The sequence below is a fragment of the Coturnix japonica genome, chromosome W, assembly GCF_054131305.1.
Source record: "Coturnix japonica strain WE chromosome W, WE-NBRP24, whole genome shotgun sequence".
NCBI classification, from domain to species: Eukaryota; Metazoa; Chordata; class Aves; order Galliformes; family Phasianidae; genus Coturnix; species Coturnix japonica.
In genome coordinates this window covers 13,579,202-13,595,269 of record NC_140701.1, presented here as the reverse complement: position 1 = coordinate 13,595,269, position 16,068 = coordinate 13,579,202, and the positions used below count along the sequence as shown (strand labels likewise).

The following is a 16,068-nucleotide window of genomic DNA, read 5'->3' as shown; positions in this document are numbered from 1 at the left end:
TTGCCAACGGAGTTTGGTACAATCCCTCGAATGACGCGTTCAACCCCAGTAGCCCTTATTTTGCCCCCTTCCCCCTTCTTTCCTAGTTTAAAGACCTGTCAATGAGTCCCGCTAATTCTTCAGCTAATACCCTCTTACCCCTCAGGGACAGGCTGCTTGCATCAGCAGCCATCATGCCAGGTGCAGTGTACATTGCCCCATGGTCAAAAAAGCCAAAATTCTTGTGTCTGCACCAGCTCTTAAGCCATCTATTTAAGAGTTGGGTTTTTCGGATCCTCCCTGTACCTTTCCCTGACACCACAGGCATAGAAGAAAAGACCACCTGCACCCCAGCTCCTTCAAGTATTCGCTCCATTCCCCTGAAGTCTTTCTTGATAGACCTCAGGCTTTCCTTGCCAACTTGCTCGCCGCCAGCCTGAATTATTAAAAGTGGGTAGTAATCTGAAGGCTGAATCAACCCAGGAATTATCTTTGAAATGTCCCTGACCCGTGCCCCAGGAAGGCAGCACACCTCTCTGTGGGTAGGGTCGGGCCGGCATATAGGGCCTTCTGTTCCTTGCAGAAGGGAGTCACCTACGACAATCACCCTTCTGTCCTTATTGGTAGAAGCAGTCTTGAAGCTTGGGGGTGACCGCTTCGCCTGAGGCAACCTCATGAGTGAACCTGTCTCCACCCTCTCACTAGTCCCCCCCTCAAGTTCCAGGGCCTCAAATCTGTTACGCAGAGGCACCTGTGGAGCTTGGGATGGTTGGGATGGGGGATGACCCCTCCGCCGAGCAGGTACCTGTTTCCACTCCTCCTCCTTTCTCAAATTGTTGCTAGGGGGAAGAGAGGACAGGGGGCTCGCTGCAGTGCTGTCAGCTGGCTGGTTCCCCTTTGCCACTTGTTTGTAAGGTGGCAGGGGCTGACACGCTCCATTAGTAGCCTCATCTGTGTGCTGAGAACCTGAGGCTGAGAGGGACTGACAACACCAGTCAATCTCCCTCTCACACTCTTTTATAGTCCTCAGCTTCTCCACTTCCTCCTTCAGGTCAACTACGAGGCTAAACAAGTAGTTCACCTGGTCGCAGCGAACACAATCACTGCCTCCCTCACCGAGCACTGCAAGGGCCAGGCTCAGGCACTCAGTACAGTCAGAGACCTGCACACTAGCATCTCGGGTTGGGGGCTCATTCTCACTCTCCTCAGACATTTTGGCAGCAGCCTTCCTATCAGGATGTGCAGGACCTCAGTCTGGGTCTCTGCAGTCTTCTTGTTTGCTGCCACCCATTTCTGAGAGATTGGGACCGTTGTCTGGGCCTCCTCAGTATTTCTGGCAGCACCTTCCACCGGGGAGCAACCATGTCAAAGCAGAAGACTCACCAGCACTGAAACAGGAAGTCACGCAGTACAAAAACCTGACTCCTCCTGCCCGTCTCCTTGTGCCCGTTTAAATCTCTTGCCATTGCCGGGGAACGCCCACACGCTTCGTCAGCGGCTGCGTCAGCTGCTCCCCTGAGAGCTGCCAGGCTTCTCCTCTGGCCGGGGGTTCCCTGCTTGAATGAAACGCCCGAAATCCCCCTTGAACCACGCGCTCAGTCGCTGCTGATCGGTCTGGGACGGCTCCGAGTCAGGCGACTTCGGCAATAAAAAGGCTGTTGGGCAGACTTTTGCTGTGGGGCAAAAAAGTTGTGGGGCAGGAGAACTCACCTGGCCATGGCTCCAGCCAGCACCTTGTCGGCCTGGACCCCAATCACCTCCTGCCTCAGGTAATACAAAATACGGACCCAGAGCAGAACCCTATGGGACCCATAAGTTGTGGGGCAGGAATGGATGGGGCCTCATAGGAAACCCCATAAGTTGGGGGTCAGAAATGAGGGGCCCTATAGGAAACCCCATAAGTTTGGGGTCAGAAAGGAAGGGACCCCATAGGAAACCCCATAAATTGGGCCCCATAAGTTATGGGTCAGAAATGAGGGACCCCATAGGAAACCCCATAAGTTGGGCCCCATATGTTCGGCCCCATATGTTATGGGTAAGAAATGAGGGGACCCCATAGGAAACCCCATAAGTTGGGTCCCATAATTTATGGGTCAAAAATTAAGGGATCCCATAGGAAACCCCATAAGTTGGGCCCCATAAGTTATGGGTCAGAAATGAGGGACCCCATAGGAAACCCCATAAGTTGGGCCCCATATGTTGGGCCCCATATGTTATGGGTCAGAAATGAGGGGACCCCATAGGAAACCCCATAAGTTGGGCCCCATAATTTTTGGGTCAGAAATGAAGGGACCCCATAGGGAACCCCATAAGTTGGCCCCATAAGTAACCCCATAAGTTGGGGGACAGAAATGAAGGGACCCTATAGGAAACCCCATAAGTTGGGCCCCATATATAACCCCATAAGTTGGGCCCCATAAGTTATGGGTCAGAAATGAGGGGACCCAGAATCACAGAATCACAGAATGACCCGGGTTGGAAGGGACCTCAAGGATCATGTAGTTCCAACCCCCCTGCCTAGCAGGGCCACCAAACATACACCTTTACTAGATCAGGTTGCCCAGGGCCCTGTCCAACCTGGTCTTGAACACCTCCAAGGACGGGGCATCCACAACCTCCCCGGGCAGCCTGTTCCAGGACCTAACCACTCTCTTAGTAAAGAACTTCCCCCTAATGTCCAACCTAAATCTTCCCTCTTTTAACTTAAAACCATTTCCCCTAGTCCTGCTATTGTCAGCCCTTTGGAAGAGTTTACTCCCCTCCTGGGAATATGTTCCCTTCAGTTATTGAAAGGCTGCAATGAGGTCACCCCGCAACCTTCTCTTCTCCAGGCTGAACAAACCCAACTCCCTCAGCCTGTCCTCATAGGGGAGGTGCTCCAGCCCCCTGATCATCTTTGTGGCCCTCCTCTGGACCCTTTCCAAAATCTCCATGTCTTTCTTGTACTGAGGGCTCCACACCTGGACACAGTACAACAGATGGGGCCTCACAAGAGCCGAGTAGAGAGGGACAATCACCTCCCTATCCCTGCTGACCACCCCTCTCCTGATGGAGCCCAGGATCCCATTTGCTTTCCGGGCTGCCAGAGCGCACTGCTGGCTCATGTTAAGTTTCTCATCTATCAGGACCCCTAGGTCTTTTTCTGCCGAGCTGCTCTCAAGGACAACTCCTCCCAGGCTGTACAGGTGCCTGGGGTTCTTCCTGCCCAAGTGCAAAACCTTGCACTTTGCCGTGTTGAACCTCATTAGGTTCACCCGAGCCCAGCTTTCCAGCCTGTCGAGGTCCCTCTGAATGGCATCCGTTCCCTCCACCGTATCGACTGCACCACTCAGCTTGGTGTCATCAGCAAACTTGCTGAGGGTGCACTCCATTCCCTCATCGATGTCATTAATAAAGATGTTAAAGAGCACCGGTCCCAAGACAGACCCTTGAGGGACACCACTCGTTACCGGCCTCCACCTGGACATAGAGCCATTGACCACCACCCTCTGTCTGCGGCCTTTCAACCAATTGCTTATCCATCTAGTTGTCCACCCATCAAATCCACTTCCCTCCAATTTGGAGATGAGGATGTGATGAGGGACCATGTCAAAGGCCTTGCTCAGGTCCAGGTAAATGACATCGGTCACCTTCCCTTCGTCCACTAACACCGTCACTCCATCATAGAAGGCCACAAGATTAGTTAAGCATGACCTTCCCCTGGTGAAGCCATGCTGGCTGTCTCGGATCACGTGCTCGTTCTTTATGTGATCAAGCATGTTGTCCAGGAGGATCTGTTCCATAAGAAACCCCGTAAGTTGTGCCCCATAATTTATGGGTCAGAAATTAAGGGACCCCATAGGAAACCCTATAAGTTGGGGGTCAGAAATGAGAGACCCCATAGGAAACCCCATAAGTTGGGCCCCATAAGTTATGGGTCAGAAATGAAGGGACCCCATAGGAAACCCCATAAGTTGGGTCCCATAAGTTATGGGTCAGAAATGAAGGGACCCCATAGGAAACCCCATAAGTTGGGCCCCATAAGTATCCCCATAAGTTGGGCCCCATAAGTTATGAGTCAGAAATGAAGGGACCCCATAGGAAACCCCATAAGTTGGGCCCCATAAGTATCCCCATAAGTTGGGCCCCATAAGTTATGAGTCAGAAATGAAGGGACCCCATAGGAAACCCCATAAGTTGGGCCCCATAAGTAACCCCATAAGTTGGGCCCCATAAATTATGGGTTAGAAAGGAAGGGACCCCATAGGAAACCCCATAAGTTGGGCCCCATAAGTTGGGGGTCATAAAGAAAGGGACCCCATAGGAAACCCCATAAGTTATGGGTCACTTACGGGGCAATTTGGGATCCACTTATGGGGCAATTTGTCACTTATGGGGCGATTCTCTCCCACTTATGGGGCGATTTGGGACCCACTTATGGGGTTGGAGGTCACATATGGGGCGCTGTGTGCACCCCAAACTTACTTATGGGGCGATTTGGGACCCTCAGAAATCACTTATGGGGCAATCTGTGTCCCCCAAACCCACTTATGGGGTGATTTGGAATCCCAAAGTCCCCAAACCTTAAGAAATGGGGTTTTTGGGGGATTTGGGACCCACTTATGGGGTGATTTTGACCCACTTATGGGGCTGGAGGTCACTTATGGGGCTGGGTGCCCCCCAACTCATTTATGGGGCAATTTTGAACCCACTTATGGGGCAATTTGTCACTTATGAGGCGATTCTGACTCACTTATGGGGCAATTTTGAACCCACTTATGGGGCAATTTGTCACTTATGAGGCAATTCTGACTCACTTATGGGGCAATTTGGGACCCACTTATGGGGCAATTTGGGACCCCAACACATAAGAAATGGGGTTTATGGGGTGATTTGGGACCCACTTATGGGGCAGTTTGTCACTTATGGGGCTGGCTGTCACTTATGGGGCCGTGCCCCCCAACTCACTTGTTGCTCTGATGTTTGACATGTTTCTTGTAGGTCTTGTCCTGGAAAAAGCTTTCCAGGTTGTACTTGAGGCTCCAGTCGTTTCTATGGGGCTCGAAGCCGCCGTGGGGCTTCACCTTCTTCCCTTTGAAAATATGGGAACATGGGAAACACATGAAAATATCCAGGGAGGCAGGATAAGAAAAGAAGAGGAAGGTTAAAGTTCCATGTGCTGCTTTTGCTTAAGGAATGCTGAACGATATGAAATTAAATGCAAGTAATGGTGCATCCAGTCCAGCTGTTCACCTATCACCAATAGCTCCCACTAAACCATGTCCCTCAACACAACATCCAATCATTCCTTGAACGCCTCCAGGGTCGGTGAATCCACCACCCCCCTGGGCAGTCCATTCCAGGTCCCAAAGTTCAGGACGTGGCATTTAGTCTTGGTTAACCTCATCCCATTGGCTTCAGCCCAGCTCTCCAGCCTGTCCAGATCCCTCAGTAGGGCCTTGCTAACTTCAGGGAGATCCACACTCCCAGCCAATTTGGTGTAATTTACAAACTTACACAGGATGCACTCAATGCCCTTATCCAGGTCATCAATAAAGATACTGAGGAGGACAGGCCTCAGCACAGACCCCTGGGGAACACCAGGTAGGCACACAGGTAGGCGTCCAGGAGGGTCTGGAATATCTCCGGAGAAAGGGACTCCCCAACCCCTTGGGTAGCCTGTTCCAGGGCTCCGTCACCCTCACTGTAAAGATGTTCTTGCACACATTCGTGCAGAACTTCCTATGCTCCAGTTTCCCCTTGTCTTGTCTCCACACACTGCTGAAAAGAGCCTGGTCTCTCCTCTTTGACCGCACACCTCAGATATGAGCACTGACATGAGAGCAACCCCCTGCACCTTTCCCCTGTGAGCAGAGCATAGCAGAGCAGAGACACAGTCCCCATGTATCATGTAGTGTTATTCTGCTTAACAACAGATGAGGCCAGTCTTTCTCTATGCTCCATCTGTGGCATACTCTAGAATTCAAGGCACTGCAAAGCTATGGCTCATCTACGTTCTTGCAATGATGACACCTTAGTATGCTCTGGGCTCTCATTTCAATTGCATCTAAATAAGCCTAGGGTCATACCAGTTGATGGAAAGCTGGCAAATGTAGTCTTATGGTAAGGAAGAGCAAGAAAGATGACACGAGCAACTATGGACCTGTCAGTCTCACTCCAGTGCCTGGTAAAATTCTGGAGAAAATGATGGTGAAAAAAACAGCTGAAGGACAATTCTGTCATTGGTTGCAGCCATCTCAAGTTCCCGAGGGGAAGGTCCTGTTTAACTTCTGATCTTTTTATGACACGATTATCCATTTAGCTGACCAAGGGAAGCCAGCTGATGTTATCCCAGAGGATTCATTAGAGTTTTTGAGACTACTCACAGCACCCTTCTGGGCAGAATGTTCTGCATACGGCTAGACAGAAACAGAATGTGGTGGGTAAACAGTTGGCCAGTATGTCAGGCCAAACAGACTATAGTCATTGTGTTTCATCGGGCAGGTAGATGGTCATTGTCAGGGTTCCCCAGGGCTCCATTTTAGGGCCACTTCTCTTTCATGTTTTTGTGGATGACTTGCATGCAGGACTAGAAGATGTTCTGAGCAAGTTTGCTGATGAGACCAGATGAGGATGTGCTGTTGCCTCCACTGAGGGTGGAGAGGACTTGCAGAGAGATGTGGACTAGACAGAGAAGTGGGTACCAGTTGGTACTAAGCACCAAGTGCATAAAGCATAACAAGAACAAGTGCCTGATTGGGCATCTCGGTAGGGGCTACCCTGGACATAAACACTGACTGGATACGGGAAATTGGAGGGTGGTCTGACTGAAAAGGATTGAGGGTCCTGGTCAGCATCAAATTGAATGTTAGTCAGCAGTGTGCCCAGACAGCCAGGAAGGCCAATGGTCCCCTAAAGTGCATCAAGCAATTTATTGCTATCTGGGTAAGGGAAAGGATTGTCACCCTCTGCTCTGCGCTGCTCCAGCATCACCTGGAGCACTAGGTGCATTTCTGGGCAATGCAGAATAGAAAGGACATCAAACTATGGCAGAGTGTGCACAGGAGGGCACTGGAACTGAGAGATCTGAAGTTCAGTTACATTGGGATTGACTACTTGTTCAGACGGGGCCCTTCTCACAACCTGCAACCTGCGATGAAACACATGGCACATATGGGACTTCACACCGTCCTTGCACCCCATGCAGAGCCTGGGATCTTCTGTCCCCATGTCTTTCATTTAACATCATACAGACCTCCATCCCACTGCCCCAGGAAGGGCCCAGAGCCAACATGAGGGACAGGATCTCCCTGCCAAGGGTCTGGGAATCAGGGCTTGTCCTGTTTGCTTCTTAAGGCAAAGAAGGATTTTCTTAGCATCAGAGCCACCATGCCAGTGCCTTTGCCTGACTGGAGTCATGGCTTCCAATTATCGGCTCTAACTAGTGCTTTGGGAAGCTTGCTTGCTAATGGCCCTCAGTGGGCCCATTAATACTCCAAGAATCTTCATTGTTACTTCTGCCTTTGTCTTGCTGAGTACTCTGTGAAAACTTCACTCTGCACTGGAGATTGATCGATTCGGCATCAAATGCGCCCTGGGGCCCATTATAACCTAACGAGCATCTTGTTCCTTGTGCCTTCCTGTTTTCTAGGTTTTCAGAACTTGTTCAGCAAAATGGAGAGATATCTAGAGAGAGCTTAAGGAGGAAGAATCCAGCAAACACTTATAGTCTATTTATTTATAGTTGGGTTAAAACAAGTCATTAAAGCAGCACTGAGCAACTGATAGTGATCCAGGATGTCCCAATGACTTCTGTTCTGTTAATGTGTTGACAAAGCTCCTCAACATCCCCACCACATTTCTACTCACATTGGCCCCATGGTATTTGCATCACTTTTCCTCACATCACTCTTCTCCTCTGTTGTCACCCGCACAGTGCTAAACCGTCTTTGCACCAACTCCCACTGGCTTTCCACAGAGAACCAGCTGCACACAGAAAAAGAAAGAATTCTCTTTATTTATGGCCAACAAACAGAAGGAAAGGTGATGCAATTGAATGAACAGTAAAACAGTGATCAACTGCATGCCATGTCCAAGCTGCTTCTATTGATGTTTATCTTTCATAGGGAATATTTGCACAAGAAATGAGTTAGAAACAGATAGGATGGGATAGATAGAATCACGGTGAAGGATCTAACAACAGACTTTTGAGGAATGGAGCAAATTCCAGTAATCTCCCTGGGATAGATCAGCCAGGGATTTGGGAGGTATCAACTTAAAACTAAACAAGACTCGTGAGTATTTCACACATTGAGACTGGTTAACACATTCTTATTGATTTCTATCTTTGTCTTCAGCTCTTTTTTTCACTTTTACTGACATTAATGAACATCTTTCATAATTCATGCTTTTTAAGGTATGAAAAATTAAAAAGAGAGAAAGAAAGAGAAAGAGAAAGAGAAAGAGAAAGAGAAAGAGAAAGAGAAAGAGAAAGAAAAAGAGAAAGATGAAAGATGAAAGAGAAAACAAAAGGAAGATAAAGAGAAAAAGGAAAAGGAACCCGGTGGCGCAGTGGTTAAAGACGCCGCCTTGCAACACTGGGGCCCGGAGTTCGAATCCCCCCTGTGGCGCAAGTGGTAGAAGTGCCGCTCTGCTACACAGAGGCTCGAATCCCGGGGGCTGGACTCGATGATCTCTAAGGTCCCTTCCAACCCGCACGAAACTATGAAACTATGAAAAGGAAATGGAGAAGAAAATGAAAGAAAAAGAAAAAGAAAGAGAAAAAAAAAGACAGGAAGGGCTAGATAGAATCACAGTTAAGGAGTTGACAACACAGTCCATCAGACTTTGGCGAGATGGAGCAAATTTGAGTCATCCCTCTAAAAGTCAGAAATCAGACAGATAATTGGGAGGTATCTGACTGAACAAAGAGCAAGGGATGGGGAAATCTGGCAGGCTGTGGCAGGAGCGTGTGTCTAAATGGCCTGCTGAAAACATGCCCTTAACCACAGCCATTTATTTAGGAGAGCTGGAGACACCTGGAGGTTGAGGGACATCAAATAGGCAGCAGGGAAGAGCAGCGATGACGCCGGGATTTAGTCACAGGGCACTGGCACTGGCACCACAGTCTGTGTCCCGGAACCTGAAGGCATCTGTGTCCAGCAAACACAATTCTGGAAAAACATCATAGTTTCAGAAAAAGAAAATAAATAAACAATAAAAAAACAATTAAAAAAATCAAATCAACTGAAAGATTCGTATTAACAACTTAAAATGGAAGAAGACTCATGAGAATTTCTCATGTTGAGAAGGGTAAACACATTTTCATTGATTTTGATCTTTGTTTTCAATTCTTTGTCTCAATTTTATTGACATTTTTGAACATCTTTTAAGCTTACGGCCTAAGTATAAATAAATAAACAAATAAATAATTAATTAAATAAAAAGAGATCCATTTGCATCTTGTAATTGGCCTCATGCCCCTTTGACCTTCACTGTTCCCACCAGACTTTCATTGGCGGACAGTATGAGATCCAGCAGAGAACTTCTCCTCTTTGGTTCCTCCATGGCTTGGTCAAGAAGCTGCCATCTGTGCTCTCCACGGATCTGCTGGATGGCACATGCCCTGCTGTGCTGTCCCTGCAGCAGATACTGGAGTGAAAAATGCTCCCAAAGGGGACAATGGCCTGACAACATCAGGCTCCCATCTGTCTGGAGAGGGCACCTTCCACTTGCTCTCCATGATCAAGAAGCCAGGAACAGGCACTGCGGGAATCCTCTGTTTGCCATTTCCATTAGCTCTGACCTGCTCTTCCATCCCCAGGCAGAGCTCAGTGCACTCTCACAGAGGGCATGCACCCTTCTTTGACTCCTCGCCCAACCATTGTAAAGACTCTGTATTCCCCTTCCGTTACAGAGCAGTTGTGGAAGCCATTCAACTGTGTCCCTATGGTCCAAACAGGAGCACAGGCCTGCAGCTCATATATGGTATCAGTGTGCAGAAGGTGGCACACAGACATTAGAGCGATCGTGGGTCCTGGAGATGACGTAGCAACACGGACACTCCTAGGGCATGGCTCTCCTGAAGGCCCTGTGCTGCTCTTGCAGCTGCGAGTGAACTCACCAGACAGCCGGTGCTATCCCTTCTCTGGCCCTCAGCTGATGCCCAGGAAGGAGGTGTCTATCTCAGGGACTTCTCACACGGTTTACAAGCACTGGCACACATCAGGAGTAGTCCAGGCACCTTAGACATCACCCAGTATCTTTGTGTAAGCAGCTGCCTCCCAGCTGAAGGACCGAGGACTCAGAGCAGGTGCTCACATGCAGGCAACTCCTTGTGCACTTCTGAACTGAACCAGAGGAATCCCAGCTCCTGTGGGTGTGTAGGGTGCGGAATCCCATTTCAGCACCAGGATTTCTGTCAAGGGATGAGACTCCTGCACTGCCTCAGCTGGATCACTGTCCTGCACATGGAAAGTCCAAACCTCCCCGTCCTTGTCTGGTTGTCCTTTGTGCTTCATCGAACAAACTCGATTAGTACTTGCTATATGTCTCCAATCAGTCACTGACCACTGGACATGTGGTGGTTAACTGAGCGGATTTCAAAGCACAGTTATGACACTGTTTTCTTTCATGAGCTGTTGGCTATGAGGACCCAAGGACGTGTCAGGGGAGATGAGTTGGAAGGATAAAAATGACATCATCTGCTCCTTGCTTGTCCGGGCTCCTGGGACACAGGGAGCTCATAAAAGTGGGCAGAGATATAGAGAGACAGCTGTGCTGAGGAGCAGCTCTTGTGCACAGCACAGCCTGCAGGTGACAGAAGAAGAGGAGAGAAATTGGAGAGAGCTTACAGGATGTGTGTGGTGTGAGTGGGCTGTGAGCTCACAGTAGGAGCTTTGCTCACAGACCATGACACATTAAGTCTCTCTGCAGACCGTGAGCTGCTTTTCATAGAGGGCTAACAATCTGGGAAACCCCATAGCAGATCCAGCTGCAGGCACTGCATGTTTCTTTACTGTGGAAAAAGACCTTCTGCTCCAACTGAGGGCTTCTGTGCTACAGTGTCAGAGCACAGCCCTGAGGGCTGCATGTCCCAGCACGGCTGCAGGCTGTGCAGTTGGGTCTGCAGGCGGGTGCCCAGAGCTGTCCTGAAGAGCAGGGTCCCTGCTGTGCTCCAGGGGCTGTGTGCCGGGTATGGGACTCTGCCGCCTGCCAGGCTCAGCACTCAGCCTGCCCGGGGAGCTGCCCGGGGAGCTGCCCAGGGCGCTGCGGGGAGACGTGAGGGGGGAAGGAGCCCTTCGGCAGGGCTTGTGCTGCCACAGCAGCTGCCTGGGGCAGTGGGATCACAGATCCATTGCACAACTCTGTTTTCTAGGGACCTTGGAAGAGGAGATCCAAGGCAGGGGATTCCCATTTCCTGTTCTGAGGCAAAACGAATTGGAGGCAGAAAGTGGCAGTCACACTTCTGAGAATTTTTCATCAGTCAGTTGTTTGTTTTGTGAACAGTCACAAGTGATGTGCTTCCAGTCTCCAGTTTTTTGAAGGATGGAAACAATTTTAATTATCATCATTTTCTGTAGGTATGAATAATTCACTTTTGCTGCAAACAGGCAGGTTTTTCTTACTGAAGTTGAATGGCACAGAGGCTGCTTTTGGGGCGCTAAGAGCAGTTGGGGTAAAGATATGAGACAGGAAACAGATGAAAATATCCAGGGAGATGGGAAAAGGTAAGAAACTAAGAGGAATGGTTAGAAATTCAAATGCTGCTTCTGCCTAAGGAATGCTGAACAAAATGAAATTAAATGCAAGTAATGGTGCTAAATGTAAACTGTTGTAGGAGAATGAAAACATTACATAATACAGTAGGAGTGTCTCTGAGAATGGTCAGGGCTGGTCATTACCTTCTTCACTCTGAACAGGATTCCAAGCCCAGGAACAGCAGATGCCCAACAGCAGCTACATCAGCGAGTTCCTCTTGCTGCCGTTGGCAGACACGCAGCAGCTGCAGCTCCAGCACTTCTGGCTTTTCCTGGGCATCTACCTGGCTGCCCTCCTGGACAACAGCCTCATCAGCACAGCCGTAGCCTGTGACCACCGCTTGCACACCCCCATGTACTTCTTCCTCCTCAATCTGGCCCTCTTCGACTTGGGCAGCATCTCCACCACTCTTCCCAAAGCCATGGCCAACACCCTCTGGGATACCAGGGCCATCTCCTACACAGGATGTGCTGCACAGATCTTATTCTTTCTTTTTCTTCTTCATCTCAGCAGAGTATTCCCTTCTCACCATCATGTCCTATGACCGCTACGTTGCCATCTGCAAGCCCCTGCACTACGAGACCTTGATGGACAGCAGAGCTTGTGCCACCATGGCAGCAGCTGCCTGGGGCGCTGGGGTTCTCAATTCCCTGCTGCACACTGCCAGTACATTTTCACTGCCTCTCTGCTGAGGCAATGCTGTGAACCAGTTTTTCTGTGAAATCCCCCAGATCCTCATGCTCTCCTGCTCAGAATCAAATCTCGGGGAAGTTGTGTTTCTCAATTTTAGTGCCAGTTTAGATTTTGGGTGCTTCATTTTCATAGTGCTGTCATATGTGCAGATCTTCCTTGCCGTGCTGAGGATGCCCTCTGAGCAGGGACGGCACAAAGCCTTCTCCACATGCCTCCCTCACCTGGCCGTGGTCTCCCTGTTTCTCAGCACTGGCTTTTTTACCTACCTGAATCCCCCCTCCATTTCCTCCCCACTCCTGGATCTGACAGTGCCTCTTCTGTACTCAGTGGTTCCTCCAACACTGAACCCTATTATCTACAGCATGAGGAACAGGGAGATCAAGCAGGCTCTCAGGAAGGTGTTGCAATAAGCACTATTGCAGTGTCAATATTGTGCACATCTTCCTCGCACGATTCCCAGTGATGGTTCTTTATGTTTTATGCATCTTTGATTGTTTGATTATGTGAGATATAGCAATGTGCAAATAAAATGTTATTGAACAAATAAATAAAAATGTATTTCACATCTTTCCTACCTAATTTCCATTTTCTCTATCCAAGAGCTCATGGAAACATATAACCAGATTCCCTGAATACGTTATAAGATACTGAAAAAGGTATCAAAATAGACATTTGCTTAGCTTTTCTTTCTTCCTACTTTGTCTGGATTTGGGGAGGTGCAGCCGCAGACAGAAGCTCACTGTGTTCTTTTCATTTCTGATCTCTTTACACCGCCACAGTGCTCTCAAGTCCTCTCATTTGTGCAGGCTGAAGGTCTGGTTTTTCTCACAACAGTCCTGTTGTCTCTACAGCAGTACTTCGGGACAGCAGTCAGTAGCCCGCAATACGAACGCCTGTGTCAGGGCTGGTCTCCTTGCTGTCACTGCCATAACAAGAGGGCCCCCTTAGAGCAGGCCCAGAGAACTGGAGGCCTCTTCCAAAGCTGGTGTAAGGAATATACCTCAGGAGCTGCTCCCTGAGAAGACTTCAAGAGAAGACTTCAAGATATTCTGGTGCATTTCACTGACTGGCAGGGTTAGTTTCAGAAGTCCCAAGGAGATCTGTAAGGAACTCAAGTCAGTCCTGAGGATTAGAATCTGTGGTTTAAGGTCAAGATAAAAAGAAAATGATTATAAATATGATAAATGCATATATACATATATATATAGTATATTTTCACATATATACAATATAGGCAGTTGCTAACATATGTGCATGTAGTAATACATATACATATCATATATAGATGATAATAGTTTCTATGCATATCTGTTTGCAAGTCAAGGACCTGTTGCAGGCGTTTTAACAGCCACAAGGTTCACTGTAGGAACTGGAGAGGCTGTTATACTATTGCAGGCGTTGGAGCAACTGCAGAGCTCATTGCCAGAGCAGGAATCACTGCAGGACCTGGGATTAAAGTTTTAGCAGCCACTGTGCTCATTGGAGGGATTGGAGTGACCACAGGGCGTTAGCTCCTGGCACAGTGCACCTCACCTGGGAGGCATTTGTTTCATTTTCTTATCACAATACTTGGAACAGCTACAGGACCTGTAGCAGGAGTGACTGCAGAGCTCTTTATAAGGGGTGTATGTAATGTTATCTCAACCCTTGTAGCCTCACATTTGGCACCAAAATGACTGTGGTTGTTGAACCCAACATGTGGCTCAGCAGCACACAGTTCTTTGTGCAGTTCCCCATTCCCAGTGGGATGGGGAAGAGAACTGGGAAAAAAAAGTACAACTTGTGGGTTGTAACAAAGCTATTTACTAAGAGAGATAAAAGGAGAGGAGTAATAGTTATCACTATATATCCGTTGATTTGGAATTGTATGTATCAACTGATGCACAAACACTTGCTCAGCACCACCAGACTGATGCTCAGCTGGGCCCTGGGCAGTGAAGAGAGTGAGATGAACTCCCAGCCCTTTCAATACAATTTCTGCTTCCTGTCAGGTGATAGTGAACGTCCCTTAGGCCACTTCCAGTCAGCTGTGCGCAGTCTGTTCCCTCCCAGCTCCATGTGCCCTCCACTGACCATGGCCTTGGCTCCGTACAACACTGCTTAGCAGCATCTGTAAACATCAGAGTGTTATCAATGTTTTTCTCCTAGAACCAAAACACTGCACCATAGCAGGCAGTCTGAAGAAAATAATTCCATCTGAGCTGTAACTCAGATTCCTGCCTGTTCTCCTCCTCTTGTTCTTCCTTATCAGGAAGCGAGGAACAGAATCTGCTGCTCTCCTCTTTGTGCCTTTTCCATCAGTTCTCAGCTTGCTCCTCTGCCATCCCCAGGCAGAGCTCAGTGCACTCTCACAAAGGGCAGCAGCCTTTCCTCATCTTCTTGCCCATCCGTCATGAAGTGTCAGTGAATAGTGAAAAAGGACCCCATAGTAGATGAAAAGGGAACACTTTGCTACAGAAAGGGAAAGGGGGCCTCACTAAGGCAGAGTGTTGTTACATATAGATAGTTTATGTTAAGGGGGTCAGAGAGAGGGGGAACTGCAGATGCTAAGTTTGAGAAAACAAGGGGATGAAGGCCATGAAGATCAGGGTGGAACAGCCCGAGAACAGTGTGGGGATTAGATGTCCACAGAGCAAGCTGGAACCAGTTTGGGGGGTGCCCCTCCCACAGGGTCGAAAGTTTATGGTGAGGAAGATGATGAGCCTTCATCCCACGACCACCCCCACAAATCACTACGCATGCGCAAGGGGGGAGGGACTGCATGCTAATGGGGTCTCAGGAATGTAATGAATATGTATCCAAATTCCTGCAAACTATTGATGATGTATTAGTTCAGCCTATATCTGTTGTACACTTTCTCCTGACGTTGTGCAGGTGAGGTGGAGCTATCCCCCTTGCACCAGGGTGTATGCGCATCACTCATTAAACATACCTGCTTTATAACTACTTCGTGGTTATGGAGTTTGATTCCGCAAGTCACCATCTCTAGGGCCATCCTGCTCTATTGCCTGCTCCATTATCGGGGTGATAAGTCCATCAAGGCCTTTATATGGGACCTCATTCATCCCAATGACAACGGGAAGACTGGCAGGCAACAAGTGTGCATAAGTGTGACCCCATAGGTGCCAATGGGGACCCCAAGCCCCATAAGTGAGGCTCCAGACCCGTAAGTGAGGCTCCAGCCCCATAAGTGTGACCCACAAGTGAGGCTCCAGACCCATAAGTGGGAACACAGACCCATAAGTGGGAACACAGACTCGTAAGCGAGTCCTCAGACCCATAAGTGTGACCCCATAGGTGCCAATCGGGACCCCAAGCCCCATAAGTGTGAACACAGCCCCATAAGTGGGACCCATAAGTGAGGCCCCATAGGTGCCAATGGGGACCCCAAGCCCCATAAGTGAGGCTCCAGACCCGTAAGTGAGGCTCCAGCCCCATAAGTGTGACCCACAAGTGAGGCTCCAGACCCATAAGTGGGAACACAGACCCATAAGTGGGAACACAGACTCGTAAGCGAGTCCTCAGACCCATAAGTGTGACCCCATAGGTGCCAATCGGGACCCCAAGCCCCATAAGTGTGAACACAGCCCCATAAGTGGGACCCATAAGTGAGGCTCCAGCCCCATAGCTGTGAACCCAAAACCCCATAAGTGTCAC

At 49.0% G+C, this 16,068-nt stretch overlaps 2 protein-coding genes across 2 annotated transcripts in view; one reads left to right on the top strand and one right to left on the bottom strand.

Annotated features, from left to right (window-relative positions):
- Nucleotides 1–16,068, top strand: part of LOC146754534 (uncharacterized) — a 329,845-nt gene that overhangs the window by 55,743 nt on the left and 258,034 nt on the right. The window lies entirely within an intron of this gene.
- Nucleotides 83–1,192, bottom strand: LOC146754537 (uncharacterized). Its single transcript, XM_085527790.1, has 2 exons — nt 900–1,192; nt 83–842 (listed from the first exon to the last, which is right to left on the bottom strand). The coding sequence occupies exons 1-2, from the start codon at nt 1,190–1,192 to the stop codon at nt 83–85; spliced, it is 1,053 nt and encodes a 350-aa protein (XP_085383916.1).

What these genes read in the sequence shown, in the direction of transcription:
- LOC146754537 (XM_085527790.1), bottom strand. Translation starts at nt 1,192, where the DNA reads ATGTCTGAGGAGAGTGAGAATGAGCCCCCAACCCGAGATGCTAGTGTG. An exon ending in AATGGAGCGTGTCAGCCCCT is followed by an intron (nt 843 to 899) that starts GCCACCTTACAA and finishes CACTGCAGCGAG; the next exon opens with CCCCCTGTCCTCTCTTCCCC.